Consider the following 17,213-nt stretch of genomic DNA (forward strand, 5'->3'; position numbering starts at 1 on the left):
TGTTACACTACCATGGTTTACAAACCGTCAATTCCATTTCCTCGTTTTCTTTTTTCACATAAAACGGCCACCAGCCTTTAACGCGTTTTTGCTTGAATATATTAACCATCGGTACTGATCCATCCGACTTGAGCATTTCCAACGTGCACAACTTTGAAGATTTGGCACCTCGCGGAAAATTGTTCAAGTCCAACGTTAAAGCTCCTAAACATTTAATTGGTTTGAATAGAGGAACCCTTTGTCGTTTGTCACAAGTTTACAATACTGGAACTTGTACAACTAGCATAGGTACTGTTTTTACGTTTATTTAGAATAATTTGAGGAAAATAAGGTTATTAATGCTGTTTTTCTAATATAACTTGTAACTTGTAAATTCTAAATTCTAATAGAAATTAGATATAATAAGATATATTGTTTAACAAAAAATGAGAACAAATGCACTTTACCACACTTCTCATGAATTACATTTTTTTTTTGCCAAAATCATTATTAAAGAAGTTATGACAAAACAACCTTAAAAAACTTCGGGTCTTCGGTAAAGTACATTTTCCAATAAAAAGTTGATCGTGTATAAGGCACTCACTCGCTACGCTCAACAAACTAAAAAAATCATCTTTGTTATGAAAAACTATATTCGAGTTAATCTCAAAAACTAACTTAACCATAAAAAGTATCATATTGAGAATTGAATCTCCAAACTCTCATTTTACGGATGCACCAAACATTATGAGTATTTTTATCATTACTTTTTTGATGATGGTTTCCACAAAAAAAATTAAACAATTTCAAAATCAGCGTTGTAAATACGTTTTTAAAATTTTTGTTTTTAATATTTGTTGAGACCGTGGTAAACTGCATTTCAGACCGAAAAATGTGTCATCAAATCCATATAATTTTTAACACATGTATTACCGTGCATCACTTACTATCCAGCATTATATTTAGTTTTTTAGTTAATATAAGTGTCTAGTGTCAACATAAAAAATTGTTAAGTTTTCCAATTTTGACCAATTGTTAATGCTTTTTATTATAATACTTACGTTAATGTTGTGAAAGTCATATTATAAAAACACTCGTAAAATAGTAATATCACTATTTCTGAACCTTAACACGCATCAACTATTTGCAATCATGCTATAACTATCAGCTATCGCATTTACCCAAAAAATCGTCAGCTGAAAAATGATCAGCATCCCACACTTGAAGCTCGAGCCTAGCCGGTATTTTACTCTCCGTTTCATCCCACGAGAACAGTGATTCTTTTTTCGATATAACGATTTTCTCTTCCGCCACTAAATAGTCGAACGGAAATAGAAATCTCCAATTGAAATTGCCCTCTCCTGTCAACGACCTGTAATGTATGTCTGTGCTCTGACAGTCATCCGGACCCTTCAACCACCTGTGTATATAGTAATTATTATCATGTTATATATCGTGATTTTTATATTATGTAGCGCTATTATGGTTTATGGCAATCGCAATCACCCTTTCACGTAGATGTCACTCATCTTTTCGCCCGTGAAAAATGCGTCATCTTCTAATACTACGTCGTCCGTGTTCCAAATGATCACTCGCAACTGGTATGATTTTGGTTTCCTTGGCGATATGTCTAACGCCGGGCCCGGCAGTGGCATATCCATCGGAAACATGTCCACCCACATTTCTAGTTTGCCCTAAGTGTGTGAATCAGTGTAAATACTATTGTTACAGTTCATCGGACAAGTTTTTATTTCATCGAAACATTATTTTGATGGCGACTTACTCTTTCGATTCCCGCTTTGTCCGCAATAAACAGCGGCCTAGTCTCAATATGTTCGGGTACAAGGTGACAACCTCTTCGCGGTATTTCGTGCCAGTTGTGCAAGACGGCTAACGCCATGTGTTCTTCCGTACCTAAAACAATACTTATTAAACGTCTGTGATAAATTGAATTTCATTCTGTATTCTAGATGTTCCACTTGCCTTTAGCACAATACCATTCGATTGTGTCGTCGATATTATTTTGAAGACAAAATGTCTTAGTACCAATTTTAACCGTTCCGTTTAAATACACTGGTGGGTCTAATTTAGCCTCTTTGCATAATTTGGCTAATATTTGTGTTGGTTTCATTGAATCTCTCCACCGATTGTACCCCGATCTAAATGTTTGAATAAAATATATAAACAACTATTTATACTTAAGCTCTGGCCAAGATAATTTGACACTACTTACAGTTCATACGTTTTAGGAATACCACATATCGCTCTATGTCTACTATAAAATCGATTTTCTAAGTCTATTCTGGTCTCTCCTATTAAATCATCTGATCCCAATAGATCCCAATCTAGTATTTGCACAGTTAACATCGAGTCTTGTGGGAATGTCGCTTCGATTTCAAAACATCTAATACGAATAATTAAATGTTAGTATATACAATATTTATATTTGTAAGTAAAACATACTTTCCAAAAACCGGATTGAGCTGTTTTGAAATGTAATTGTCTTTGTCGCTAATTTTTTTTGAGCCTAATTGTAATACTACATATGGATCAGCTTTTCCATTGATATCCATAGGATGGAGATCATTAGCTTTTACAATGTACACTCTAACCAACACATGGATTGGATCATTTGAAGGTAAACCTTGAAAAAATCCGTACTGCGGATCAAAGCCCATTATAGTATGATCTTCTATGTCTTTCGGTAAAGGCCATTTATATACTTTTATTGAACCCTGAAATTCATTAAAACTGATGTTTATTACAATGTTGCAACGAAATGATTGTATACATATTACTTTAAATGTCCCCACTATCCGAGCGTCATCTTCGACATCATCACCTGTTTTTTTACCCCGATACAAATCAAATGGTAATAACCATTCTCGAAAACCATTGAATTCGGGCTGTGCCTCAAGTTCGTTTGAATATATCTATTTAATTTGAATAACAAGCCGTTATTTATTAATTTAATAAAACTACGTAGATTAGATTTAATAAATCTGATTTATTAAATACAAGTAGTTATTAGTTAATAGTTTATTTACCTTCATAGTAGCAATTTTGGTAATTTCCCGTTTCCTTTGAAATTTTTTTGGACTTAATTTTGCTACAAAACGTGATGCTTTTGAACTTTTTTTGGGCGGTTTCACTTCAATTTGGGTAGGTTCCATTTGAATCGGTAATAGTCCGTTAGTGTCTCCATATGCTATTTTTCGGTTTTCCTAAGATAAGTATTAATTGTTTAAATTGACGATGAACTTTATTTAATAGTTATTGTGTACAAACTTCAATAATAGCGCTTTCAACAGAAGCAAAATATTTTGTCCACCAATCACGGCTATCGTCATTTTTCAATTCTATTATTTCCTCGACACTTTGTATCCGATTTAATCTATTTAATTGTGTCTTTATGTCTTTTTGTGTCAGATGACTAGAACCCTAAAATAAAATAAGCATTGGTCAAATCATGTTAAGTTACGTGGGTCACAACTTACATAACTAATGTTGATTACAGCATCTTTATTGTCTGAAGTATTGTTCTTTCCATTAGGCTGTGTATTATTGTTATTATTAGTATTTTGCTCACTTTTAGTAAATCGACTAGTGCTCACTTGATTTTTTTTTGGATTGATTTCTATAAATACATTATACTATATAATATTTTAATATAGGTACATGCTTGACAAGTACATTGTTAAACTGATCATAATAATATGTTTTTATACATGTGTAGATTTCTCATTTTATCGTAATAGTGATGCTTAGAAGTATTAGTTTTGTTGTATTTAATTGATGATGAGATTAAACAATAAATATGAAATTTACTTTTAATTTTAATCAAAGTTGTAGATTTTCATAAGTAATCATTGTTTTAAAATTACTTAACTGAAAAAAGCTAATACAAATAACAATATTTATCTAGCTGTATTACTCGTCGTCCGAATTTGTTCGGGAAAAAGTTTTATGTTTCTTTTAATTTTTAATTTTACTGGACAGATGGCACCACTCGAATAGAATTATTCTTATAACCGGCTCCGAAGTATGCTCTTTAAATTTTAAAAACTCCGTTCGAATGCGTTTAAATAATAACATTTAAATAATATAAAGATGTAAGTACACGTTTAACTTATAATATTAAAATTTATTTGTGTAATAAATGCTGTAAGTTAATTGTAATTAATGTTAATGTTAATACCTATTTTTAGTTTTTTTTTAAATATAATTTTTAGACAATAATTAGATATTTGTTTTAATGGAGAGGAACACGTAAAAGCACAACTTCCGAAAAAAAGTTAAATCATTCATGAAATATAATAAAATACAAAGTAAAAAATTATTTTGCATTCTTACGTTGTAGTTGTTGTAGCGATCTATTTCGTTCGAGTGCTTCTCTTTCTTTCTTTGTTGTTGGTACATACATATATCTATGGATTGAGTTTATAAGATGTGTACCTACCAAGGTAAATCTGCCAAAACTCCTACAGTCGACCGCGCGTATTGTGAGAGGCGGGCGATAAAGCTCTTGTTCCGGAAGCTCCTATAAAATACATCAATAATAATATTGCAGTTCAATGTACCTAGAATAACATTATGAACCTATTGAAATAATTTTCAAATACTATTATAGGTTAAATAGCAATTATAGTATTTTTTTTCAATAATTTACGACTCTTACTAGCTCTAAAAATTTTACTGGAGTACTGAAATTTGGATTCTTGCGTGCATTTTGAATTATAGACGAGTAGAGTATGTGACCGGCGCACTCAATATCTACACGGGGCTTGTCTACAGTCATCAAGTGAACACGCTTCAGGTCTCGCAGTCCCCAAAATAATACTTCAATCCTGAAAACAATTGTGATTCATTACTTGTTCATTAACTGTCTTTGTTTTTTTTTTTTGTAAATCCATAATACTCTTAAAATTATTTGAAAACGTTTTTGGAAATATGGTCCTAAAATGAACACTACAATTCTAATTTTAATAGATACATTTTTAATGGAAATAACGAGGATGAGCATGCTTGGTGAATCACCTTAGAATCTAGTTAACTGCTTATGTATAGTGTATAGTCATATATAACGATGTACATTGTGGTCGAGCATGAGGTCATCGTATCGCCAGTAATATTAAACGTAAACCATAGTAGGAAATTAAAAATAAATAATTCATTGTAATTAAATATTATCGTTAAGTACCTATATTTTGCTAACGTTGGTCTAATATCTTTTGGAATCGGTAAGATTGGTTCACAGTGTTGTCCGTCTACTATCGAATAAATATCCTTAGGATTTGGCAATGGTGGTAATATTGCACTTTCGCCAATTAGTGCGTTAGGGAGCTGTACAAAAACATATCAAATTACAAATTATGTGTTTTGGTTAGTACATATTTTATACATAAAATAGATAAGTATATATTTTCAAATATCGAACTTGTAATAATTCGAACGTCGCTAAAAGCTCTCCGGCGTGTTCCATGCCTCTATGGACATCATACCATTCCAACGACGGTGGGAATTCCGGTCTTACATAATCGTCTTCCAAAAGTTTCACGTGTGGTTTAGCTACGGTTCTTCCGATAAATTCAGACTTTCCCTATAGACAACACACGAAAACAGTCAGTTTACGTTTCCCATACGAAACAGAACAGTTACCACTTTGTCTTGATCGAATATTTCCACCACGATGGTCGGCGGATGCTTTTTAATGTCGTCTTTCGTCCCGTACAGAATCACTTCGTCGATGATCAACAGTTCATCCCAGGTGGGACTTAACGTTTCGTCGATTACCTGTAATGTGATGATAAGCAAACTGTTAAACATCAAAATCTAACAGTCTGACGACCCGATTGAATATAGTATCCAGGTATATGTTATAGTATAATATACAACCTACTTGTGTCTTGGTCGAGTTTTCGCAGAATATAATTTGTGCGTACGGATCGGACAAGCCGGACGCGTCGGAACCTATTAACGAACGGGCTTGATACATGTACGCCCTCAGTTGAAATGTCTAAAATAAACACACCAGTGGTCAATGTTGTAACGAATCAATTACATTTTTTAGAACACCTGTTCACAAAAAGCATTCACAATGTTCATCCGAATAAAGAATACTTAAAAAAAGTATTCGAAGATTATTTTAATTTTGATTAATTCTAATTTGTTTAATATTTTATGTAAATATAATATTATTTATACACACATCCCTTATTAAGTCTAATATGATATAAAGGAACGCTCTTTTAATGTCCCATGTGAAACCCATTTATGTTATAACAATTATAATTTATAGATGTTTTGAAAATAGCGTTGTAAACGTTGACATATTATATTATGTAATAAATTTGGGTTCAAAAACTTTTTTCTCCATTGATGAAAAATATTGTTGTAAGTTTAAAGTATTTTTCACATAAATAAATAGTACAAAACATGTTTAGAATACGTATTTGAATAATAATTCTCATAAAATCTGCCCGTTTAAAATGTATTGTTCTTGAGCAGGTACTAAAGTATTAAAACACCAGTTATAATTGAATTATTTAAAAGATTGCTAGTGAGATTGTTATAAATCAGTCAAAAATTACGGTGCAGTTATATGAACGCAGTGGAAAACCTACAAAAGTAAATAGACTTACATATTTTTCACAATAATGAATGTAGGCCGGCGGTGGCAATCTCGGATTTTCCGAACTGTACAATTCAGGCGTGGTGTTATAACCTTTTGGCAGACCGTTCGAGAGGTACTTCTTGTGTTTCATTTGCCCCAACCACGTGTACACTTGCAATTTAGCTGGTACTGCCCAACCAGACGAACCGTAATTTTTCTTTCCCGGTAACTGAAATCATAATAATAAAATTGAATACCTTAATTATTTACAATATTATGTTCATTGTGTTTGACAATAATTGTATTTTAATCGAAATACCTTTAAGAACATGCTGTGTACTTTTGAACAGAATTTTCCGCATTCTTCGTCTGCTACCGAATATATTAAGTGCCTAGTCATGATTCGTTGATAAGCTACTCTCTTTCCATTGCTTACCATCCATAGGAAAATGTCAGGCAATGCGTGTTGCGGCTAGAAATCAAAGTAGGTACGACGATAAAAAAAAACTGAAAAACGTATTTAAATTATACAAACATCTTCGATGAGGACTTTGATTTTTTGTAAGTAGCTCAGTGCCGTTCTGTAACGTTCTTTGAATGAATTTTTGGTAACTATAGCTTTCAAAGTTCTTGACATTTTTCCAATGTGTTCCTGTATTTTTAATTTACAATTTCGATAAATTATTCAATGTTATAAACAGTTTTTATAATAATTACTATCTCTCTAAGGCATAGCTTCATTCTCTCTTTATCTAACTTAGTTTTTCCTAATCCCTGACCACACCCTACACCCTTTGTGAAATTCACGTATCGGTTGCAACTAATTGACAGTTCGTCTAAGACAGATTTCAGTTTTTCTTCTTTATCCGGATCATCATCGTCAACCAAAAATGACACTTCATTCAGACCTTCTTCCTGTGCACACATAAAATATTATAATAGGTAACAACTTAAAAACATCAAATATTTATAAACCTATAACATGCCATACCAGTTTGTCCGATATTTTATTTATAATATTCGAGTTGTACATTCTTCGTCTGTAATCTGGCCATATTGACTTGACATGTAAACAAGGCTTGTCTTCACGCAATGGCAAATAATAATACACCTTATCGTTGGATATAGGCTTTATGGCTGCCGTTGTGCTTTGCCACGATTCCGAAATAACGCTCTCTAAAACATTGTGATCCGTAAAAGATAGACAACCATCGGGATGTATAAATTATTCATAAAGTAAACGAAAATTTACCGAGCACGTTGACTTTATCGTGATCTTCTTGAGAACTAGATTCGTTATGGCCATCAATCATATTTCCAGCATTCCCAATACTGAGTTCAAAAAATATTGGTTTCTCTCCAAGTTTCTTGTCGATCATCGATGCATCTAAAATGGTCATGAACAAAAAGAACTCTTCGTTTTTACAGTACGATGTCTGGAAATCAGAAAAATGTCGATGAATAAGTGGATAAATTATTCAAAAACGAAATTATGTTTTACCTCTGTGATGGGGTAGGTAGGTTCGACATCTACACCGGAATTCATAAATTCCGTGTTTTCGGTGATTTCAGTTCGTATCGCTACTAATACTCTTGCCCTGTATGAAACACCTTCTCCAAGGCCAGTATTAAGCGTCGCGTGCTTGTCTAAAATACTATAATCTCTTGTTGATCCGTACATGTGTATGAACGTGGGACCGAATGTTGGGGGAAACCCTATGATACCAATTTAACATTTTTGTATTGTATATAATTTATTTACGTATAAAATAAGCTATCAAAAAGTTCAACAATTTATCATTATAAATGCAAGGGATTTACTCCAAATTTGAATCGAATTCAATTAGAAATTATTTAATTATTTAATGTAAATTCGGGATATGGGTTCAGTTTTTTAAAAGAGATATTAAGAGGACGTGATACTCGCATGTGTTGTCTCCGTCTTACAAGTGCGTAACATAGCAAATTGTACGCAAAGCAGAACATATGTAGTACCGTTAGCTTAAAAATTAAAGTGAATTGACCTCTTATAAAATCTAAAGGTAAGATTATTATCTAGACAACCTCTTGGGATTTTTATTATATTTTAATTTTAAAGCAAACTATGAGTATTTTAAAATTGTAAATTGTTCGTACATTTTAAAGTACTCATAACTCGCTTAAAAATTAAAATATAATGAAAAGCTCATGAGGTTGTCTAGATAATAATCTTACCTTTAGATTTTATACGAGGTCAATTCACTCTAATTTTTAAACTAATGGGGAGCTACACGTGTTCTGCTTTGCATAAAATTTGGTATGTTACGCACTTGTAAGACGGAGACAACACATGCGGGTATCACGTCCTCTTAAATATGTATTATATTACTATAATATTAGTATTACATTTATTGATTTAATAATATTTAAAAACCTATTATATATTATAATATCTTTGGTGTAGACTGTAGATGGTGCAATACGGTAGTTGTTAGTTGTTACTTACATTAGATTCAATATGATTATTGATTATAATATTATATGTTTACTAATTAGTGAATATTTCGTTTTTGTATCTTATGTAAAACTGTATAAATACAAATTAGTTGCCTGCAGATAAGTTTATAACAAACACTAAGAAAAATTATTCATAAGCCCCAGATATTTAATATCGCTTAGAAATACAATAAACTTTAATAATAATATAATATTATTTTGACGGACCGCATGTTAAAAAATGCTTTGATAGCTTATAATAATATTGTCAAAGATATTATCAGACTATACACAGTGTAAGTATATTTAAGAACCTCTTTCGCCGTCGTTTGATATTGTCTTCAGGTCGATGAAGTGCGTGCCAATAATCGTGTTTACTGGATCATTGTCCCTCAGTTGAATTTTTATCCGCTGGCAGAGCGGAGGAAACATCTCGGAGAAAACAATTTGCTCGTTCCACACAGGCGAATAGCTGTGTTTGCGTACGCTCGTTTTGCCCTTAAGCCAACAAATTCAGTCACGTAGACCAATAATATACAATAATAATGATAAAAATACAATCGCTAAATTCTCAATCATATTATTTTGTATTCACACCGTCGCGGTCGTTCGGCCAAATTTTGAAAATTCTATGTCTATTTCATTGCGAAATAATACTAATACAGTCACGATATTACTTTATCGTTTTCGATAGCACACCGTCGAAATTTAAATCTCACGCACTAACGACGCATTAACAGAACAATGGTTTATTGTAACGTACATATTATTAATATATGTAAGAGCTATGGCTCCTGAACGTGAACCTATGTCCTATAACGATGGAATGCTTTGAACGTTTAATTAAACTCTGAGTGCCGTGAAGTTATGGAAACGCGAACTGTAGTGTTTCATTAAAACGCCAGTAGCGAGGTAATAACGAAGACGTTTTAGTGCTAAATATATTATTATTATAGGTAAATCCATTATTAGCTTAACGCTTAACATATTAAGTAGACGATATATTTATTTATTTATTTTAATCGTCAAAACATTGTGTATAAATATTACAATTATATAAACATACTTCATATAGTATATACTAATATAAATGTTGATGCCTAATCCCTGTAAGCTATGGTTGTAGCGGGATTATGGAGTTTAATATAATATAACTTACTAATAAGTATTTAATTGTTGAATTATGATGATATTACATCTAATACATAAAAGTCGTACAATAATATGTGATCTATATGCATTAACGCTAAAAGAAAAACATTAAAATCATTAAAATACCTAGTTAAATAGTTATTACTTATTATATTAAATTAAGGTGAAAAGCGGTAGGACTACTAGCGGAATAGATGTGCATACCATTTTTTTAATTTCCAACTTAAAATGTCGATATAATAATATGTCGTTGACTTCATTATTGATGGTTTCGACCATATCGATTGTTGGGCTATAATCTTAATTTTTTGGGGATTAATACACAATATGCAGGTGCAGGTCAAATTCGTAAATTCATCGGTTATTTGATTTTGTCGAGTCAGTTGTAGGTACTTGTGTACTTATTACCTACGATACTCTACAGAATAAGTGGGTCAATGCGTAGTGCGTACGAATATATTTTATATTATCACGGATTATAAATATTATGAACAGACTTAGTTTTTTTTTTTTATAGTGATATCTGATTCGATCAACTAAACTTTAATTATTATTAAATGTTCATTACTCATTAAGATTTAAACAAAATACTATAGCTGTTAGTCTTAAATGTCATTAGGAAATAAATGTCTGATGACTGATATTAATATTTATAAATGATTTGTGCATACTTTATTTCAATACTAAACTGATATTTATCTGTAAATCAACTTTATGGTATTCTTTGTGTGTCAAAATGTAAAATGAACTTTTATTTCATCAAAATAAATGACGAAGTATCCACTTTTTCATAAAAAAATAATATTTGAAACATTTATATAAATCTGTCGTAGGTATTCTTTGTAAGTCCATCAAAGACTATATAATATGATGCTATGTTTAGACGAGTTTTCATAAATTAGGGTAAATAGAATGAAGCAAATCGATACTTTTCATAAATCATTAGTAATGCATTATAAAACGCTTTGTATTAAATATAAATTATTGTGGCTACGATAAACAGTGTAGGTAGAGGTTTCGTAATAATTTGTAACTATTATTAATATTGATTTCATTACGATAACCTAACCTATGTATAGTAAGTTGTTAACTACTTAATATTGTTTATTTCGTTTAATTTGGTAGTTAACTTAAAACGGATTCGTCGTGACGCCTGTGATGGTATTAGAATATAATTTTTCAATAAAAACGAGTCTTTTATCTGTTTTTACATTTTAGTGTTATTTTTTTTTTGAAGATACAGATACAGATTTTAATACAGATAAATGATTCAGTTAAAGTTCACATGTATTTTGAGAATACGATATTGAATGTTAGAGATTGTTTAGACATGAATCATGAGTGTACTAACTAGTAGATAATATTAACTATGAGTCTGACTAACAACCTGGACTCAGTATTTTGTTTAGCTTTTCTTATATTAAAATTCAAAAATATTAGTACAAGTACAATTTTATATTTTGTGAAAAGTGAGACGATAAGGCCCAACACTTTTATTATTTCATATACCTAAAAATATCCTTGATCATCAGGAATTATGTTTAAATATCCATGTCAATTTAATTCGAACATTATTCAATCGTTATATTTCTGTTACTTTACTTTAATTGATACCAAAGTCATCAATCGATTTTAATAATATTATTCTATGAATTTATAAATTTTTTATACAAGATTCCCCAATGCGTTTATCTGCAATATTACCGAAATTCCTACCATAATACGTAATACATGCATAGGCGTGCGCAGACTTATGTGGCAGACGTGGCTACTATTTTTTCGATCACCCACCCATTCAGAGTTCAAACTGTCCCCTCTCAGAGAAGTGTACATGCCTACTAAAATGTGCATGAATAAAACATACTCAAACAGAAAATTAAAGTGTAATGTATACATTAAATAACCCATCCCCCGTGTTGTGGAATGCGCAATGTCATCGTCACGGTAATATACTTCCAAATTCCAACAATCAGGTAGAAAAGACTTGAGGGGAATAATTTTTTTTTGCCCATTTTTTGGTGCCAAAAAATAATAACTTTAGGTGCGACTATAGCCCTACCAACCAAACCCACCGTCGTACTCCCCTATGGCAATAATAAATTAAATATCGATATTATTATGATACTCGCGGACAAAATATATTTTGGCTTCAGTGGGCGGTAACGACCTCGACGACGGTGACAAAATTACGTTATCGATGCGGTTGACTTACGGTTAGCCCGGCGAACGATACTTGCACGAAAGGGTCAACAAGGTCTCGGTTCTCTCCAGTAAACGCTTTTTTCACGTTCGCCACCAGCGTGCTGTTCATTTTTGGCAGGCCGTCGGCCCTGTATATTCGAACCACGTACTTGGCCCTCTGCCGGTCCACCGGCACTCCGTCCGGCAACAACAGGTTGCTGAAATAATCATATTTTAATTTCAATGTTGCAGCAACGTGCAATAGACATCCTGCACGAGTGATCCATCAACGCTCGTAGTTATTATATTTTATCGGTTTAATTGTAATAAATAATAATAATAATTATTATTATTATTATTGTTATTACAGTATCGTGATCAGACCAGATTGCATGGCCGCAGCCAGCATCATTACATATATACATGTGCAGTCCACCTGCAGTCCCTCAATCAATTACCCCAAACCTTTCTAAAGCTGCAGTGTTTCCCGCCGGGAAGTGCGTGCAGTATAGAATTCTTACTTTTTTTCCGCCATAATAATATAGTATTAATTCTAGTAAATTTTTTTACACGCAAAACAATAATTTTTTTTGTGTACATGAAATACGGTTTTGAAAAATAAGTTTAAAATGTTTACTATTTTTATCTTAGTTATTTATAAGGAGTTTCATTTATTTTAAATTATGGCAGCGTTTAACAAACATTGAACCAACAGTAGTCTATTATTTATAAACATGAAAAGTTTCTACACAATAGCTGGAGTGGGGTGGTAGGGTAAACCACGAACATTTATTAAAATAATAAGGTAAAAATATTCGATTATTATGTATTCAAATGTTCGAAAATTAAAAATAATATATAGCTTGATGTTGCGAAAAAAATAAACACAAACACAAAATATAAACATCACAACTTGCAGCTCACGAATATAATAATGTATTATTTATAAACCTTTTACTATTTTTCTTGTGGAACATTTTTAATCAAAAGTTCAGCGATATTTTCCCTGAGACCTGAGTAAGTAAATAAAATATTCTATTGAGGATTTAAAAATTCGAGGATTTTATACGTATGGTTTTTCGTTTAAGCCCACTTAGGTAAACACAGAATGGATTGGTGAATAGTTATAAATGTATAATATTTTTCACGGATAATGCCACAAACACAATCTTACCAGATTAATTTGACAAAGGGGACATAACACTATTAATACGTACCAATGGGTCGCTTTGCTGTGTTTGAGTGTACTTTGTCACTGAGTAGGTCACTGTAATTTATATGTTAAATTTTAATTTAATTATTAACTATTGAATACGATAAACGATTTTCCCGGTGAGTCAGTGCAGTTTATTTCAAAGGATATTTTATTAATTTATTTAAATAGATTTAAGTAGTAAATATACAGGTTGATAGCCAACTGAAATACAATAATATTATAAAGTAATATAATAAGTTAATAATAGTACAATATACAGTAGAAATCGGTTATTACGAGTTTCGAGGGCCAGCTAGTTTTTCTCGTCATAACCGGTAGCTTGTCATACACCTTATAACGAGTATTTGTTATAACCGGTCAATCACAGTAACCGGTTGGAGGGCCAGAGCCGGAAGGATGGCAAAATGTTAGGTTAGGTTAGGTTAGCCAATCAGAACGTAATTGAGGATAACTGCCTGAGATTTTGACAATACCAACCTATGTTGTGTATTAAAATTAAAGATAACATTTACGGATCAAAAAAAAAAAAATAAATAAAATACAACTAGTAGGCTGACTTAAATAATATGTATATAATAGGAAAAAGATAACGACCAGCTCGTTATAGCCGAACACGTTTCAGTAGACTTTATTTTGCTTAATAACTTATTAGAGAAATAAAAATTCCGTTTGTAATACACCTCCTTATAAAAATAATATTTTACTATGTACAACAACTTACGCCTCAATGTCGTCTTCGTCTTTTTCTGTTTTTGGTGGTATTTTAATAGTGTCTCCTTTTCCGATTACGCTGATGTCACATTTTAGATATCCTTTGGGTCCGCCAGCTATGTCGTCGGGGTCGGTGAGAAGTGCCCATTTATGATAAAATTGATGCTCTGAAATGTCACGGCACACCAACGTTATAGTGATTTTTATATTGGAATTATACAATAATGAAAAAAAATAAAAGATTCGTTTAGGTCTGTTTTTTTTTAATTACTAAAAATAAATCTAAAAAATAAATAATTGAAAAAAGAACGTGGTAAAAAAAATAATGAACGAAACCGTTTTCGATCTCAGAACCTTTTTATTGTTTCTTAAAAGTTTAGAGTAGCTATACCTACTCGGGTTTCATCCAATACACAAATATTTTTAATTGCTATTTGATGTTTATTTACGCACAACTGTTTTAGTTATTTTGTTTACAATCACTTTGGCTACTGTAAAAAAATCACTGGGGTTGAGTAGAAGAAAATATATTATGAGTCGAAAGAAAAATAATACTTATCATTTTTTAGTTTAATATTACTTATTATTTTTACGTTAATAATTAATAATATAAAGGTACTTTTCATGTAATTCGTTTGTAATCAGTTAAATTGTACGCTTTTGTATTATTTTATATCAACCTATAAACAAAGAAAATAACAATTGCTGGTAAGATTTTAGTAAAATCTATATTAGTAAATTCACTTTCTTAATAATAAACAATTATTACGTTGTGCATCAAAACTGTTTAAAAATGTATAAAATAAAAAAAAATTGAGATTTGTGCCACATTTAAGATATTATAATTTAAACATTTAACAGTGATTTTTTAGGTATAGTTTTCAATTATATAAAATAAAATTAATCAATTATTATTACATTTATTGTGTATTCAAAAATAGCGTTACAGTGCGTTAATGATTTATACACTTAATTGTAATTAGTATTGTCTCTCGTTAGTGTGTTATTAAATATTTCAAGACTAGTTATTATGAACATTTTAATTAATTTACCTTGTTGTGGTGACATAATTAATTGAAACGTAAAACCATAATATTATGTACCTAAGTTCCTATCAAATATTATAAAGTCGGATTTCATTACCTATTGAATACTTTTTAATTGCTAACATTTCAATCAAGGATTTCAAAGTTTAAATTTTGAACTAATATTCTGAAAATTATACAGACATATATCCTAACCTAACCTATGATCAGCGAAATATTGCAGTGTAACATTAAAATGAAGTAAATACCTATTGAAATTATAACTACTGTGAGAAGTAACCTACTGTTAGTGTAAAACAAGTGTGGTTTTTTGGCTGTCTATAGACAGTGTCTATACTGTCCTGTATTATATTGATGAAAGACAGTTACGAGATCATTCACTACTTAAACACATACTTAAAAACTACAGTTACTTAAAGATTGTTTCGTAAAGCGTATATTTAATATAATTCATAACTGGTTACCTCATTGTAAAATATGTCATCTGCGAGGAAAAAGTTAACTATAATTTTTAAAGAACAAACAAATTATATTTTTTCGTTATGGATTTTATTATAAATAAAATTAACATATTATTAATCCCTTCGACTTCATACATTTCTTTTTTGACGAGGACTGGCGTCCTATACGATAACTTACACAGAAATTGTATTAAACATAAATTTGTTCCGATGTTACAATTAGAACAATGTAACTATTTTTAGATTGCAATTAGTATGCCGACGGCAGTACAAATTTGTTACTCAGACAAAAAAAAATCCATTGCAATTAGCCCGATCGAGGTTTTGATTTAATCGAAAACGGCAGCGCGTAGAAAACCATGCATAAAAAAAAAATTCAGTCGTAAAAGCGAAGGGGAATTCAGGCTATTTTCATTGGCAGCTAAGTTCTATAGGTAGGCATATAATATAAAAGTACCAAAGTGCGGTTTTTTCTTTGCAAATGAATATTTGTCGAGTTCATGATAGGTATTATAACATTTTAATAAAATATAGTGAGAGAAAAAACATGCTGTGTGGGAAAAATTTCGACGAAAATAAAGTGACTGAGCCAGACAATATATGTATGTTTTATATTATTATCATACAAAAAGAGGAAATACTTCATGCGATGAAAAAAAATATGAATGAGACAGTAGTTTTATTATAAATTATAATATGCGAGAGGGAAAATGAACTAAATATGACATGTTACATGACAATGAAGTATATTGTGGGATATAATATTAAATGATTATCAATATATTATAGATATTATATTAATGTTGAATGGGAGAATATTGTCGTAAACAACAAAAAATAATATTAAAACATTCCTATATATATATATATAATATAATATATCGATCTCTGTACACTCATTACTTGGTATTTATCTACATTGTACATGATTAACAATTATTAATAATTTTTTCTATACAATTGTTTATAGTGTTAACTCCATAATGTACCTGGCTGGTACCAGACGGTGCCAACGTCTAATTTAAAGCTGCCCCACAGTTTTGACGCTTTTAATATGTGTCTGGATTGTAAGACCTTTTTGAGCGTTTGGACAGACAGAGAACAAAAACAAAATACAAGTCCAGCAATTCGTGTAGGTACAACAATACAAATACGTGTCAGTCTAAATAATAAAATAATGTGAACTCAACACACGCCTCGTGTTAAATCCAGTTAAACTGGCGCCGACATGTGTCTCAATAAAAATTGTAAGCGTGAATTGTATTTTTCCGAAATAATAATATTATTATATTTTATAAATTTAACATTTAGGTTTGATGCAAATTTTGGTTCAGCAGTTATAATTATTTATTTATTTTTTTTTTCATCGTTGTTGTCGT

At 31.0% G+C, this 17,213-nt stretch overlaps 1 protein-coding gene across 2 annotated transcripts in view; it reads right to left on the reverse strand.

Moving 5' to 3' along the window:
• LOC132939222 (otoferlin-like) overlaps positions 1 to 17,213 on the reverse strand; it is a 160,227-nt gene that overhangs the window by 834 nt on the left and 142,180 nt on the right. Inside the window, exons 8-35 of one of the 2 annotated variants that reach the window (XM_061006290.1) lie at positions 16,824 to 16,908; positions 14,338 to 14,494; positions 12,432 to 12,618; positions 9,382 to 9,565; positions 8,094 to 8,308; positions 7,845 to 8,028; positions 7,584 to 7,768; positions 7,310 to 7,507; positions 7,128 to 7,244; positions 6,912 to 7,064; positions 6,621 to 6,821; positions 5,879 to 5,995; positions 5,638 to 5,772; positions 5,417 to 5,578; positions 5,180 to 5,322; positions 4,658 to 4,826; positions 4,333 to 4,519; positions 3,477 to 3,616; positions 3,268 to 3,420; positions 3,027 to 3,203; positions 2,778 to 2,912; positions 2,443 to 2,714; positions 2,213 to 2,383; positions 1,963 to 2,138; positions 1,763 to 1,893; positions 1,486 to 1,673; positions 1,161 to 1,399; positions 26 to 204 (exon numbers count right to left, since the gene is read on the reverse strand). In XM_061006290.1, the coding sequence (XP_060862273.1) occupies positions 26 to 204; positions 1,161 to 1,399; positions 1,486 to 1,673; positions 1,763 to 1,893; positions 1,963 to 2,138; positions 2,213 to 2,383; positions 2,443 to 2,714; positions 2,778 to 2,912; positions 3,027 to 3,203; positions 3,268 to 3,420; positions 3,477 to 3,616; positions 4,333 to 4,519; positions 4,658 to 4,826; positions 5,180 to 5,322; positions 5,417 to 5,578; positions 5,638 to 5,772; positions 5,879 to 5,995; positions 6,621 to 6,821; positions 6,912 to 7,064; positions 7,128 to 7,244; positions 7,310 to 7,507; positions 7,584 to 7,768; positions 7,845 to 8,028; positions 8,094 to 8,308; positions 9,382 to 9,565; positions 12,432 to 12,618; positions 14,338 to 14,494; positions 16,824 to 16,908 (4,740 nt within the window). The remainder of the gene's footprint in view (positions 1 to 25; positions 205 to 1,160; positions 1,400 to 1,485; positions 1,674 to 1,762; positions 1,894 to 1,962; positions 2,139 to 2,212; positions 2,384 to 2,442; positions 2,715 to 2,777; positions 2,913 to 3,026; positions 3,204 to 3,267; positions 3,421 to 3,476; positions 3,617 to 4,332; positions 4,520 to 4,657; positions 4,827 to 5,179; positions 5,323 to 5,416; positions 5,579 to 5,637; positions 5,773 to 5,878; positions 5,996 to 6,620; positions 6,822 to 6,911; positions 7,065 to 7,127; positions 7,245 to 7,309; positions 7,508 to 7,583; positions 7,769 to 7,844; positions 8,029 to 8,093; positions 8,309 to 9,381; positions 9,566 to 12,431; positions 12,619 to 14,337; positions 14,495 to 16,823; positions 16,909 to 17,213) is intronic. The other variant, XM_061006291.1, reaches the window with a different exon arrangement.

This window comes from Metopolophium dirhodum, chromosome 2 (assembly GCF_019925205.1).
Source record: "Metopolophium dirhodum isolate CAU chromosome 2, ASM1992520v1, whole genome shotgun sequence".
Lineage (NCBI taxonomy): Eukaryota > Metazoa > Arthropoda > Insecta > Hemiptera > Aphididae > Metopolophium > Metopolophium dirhodum.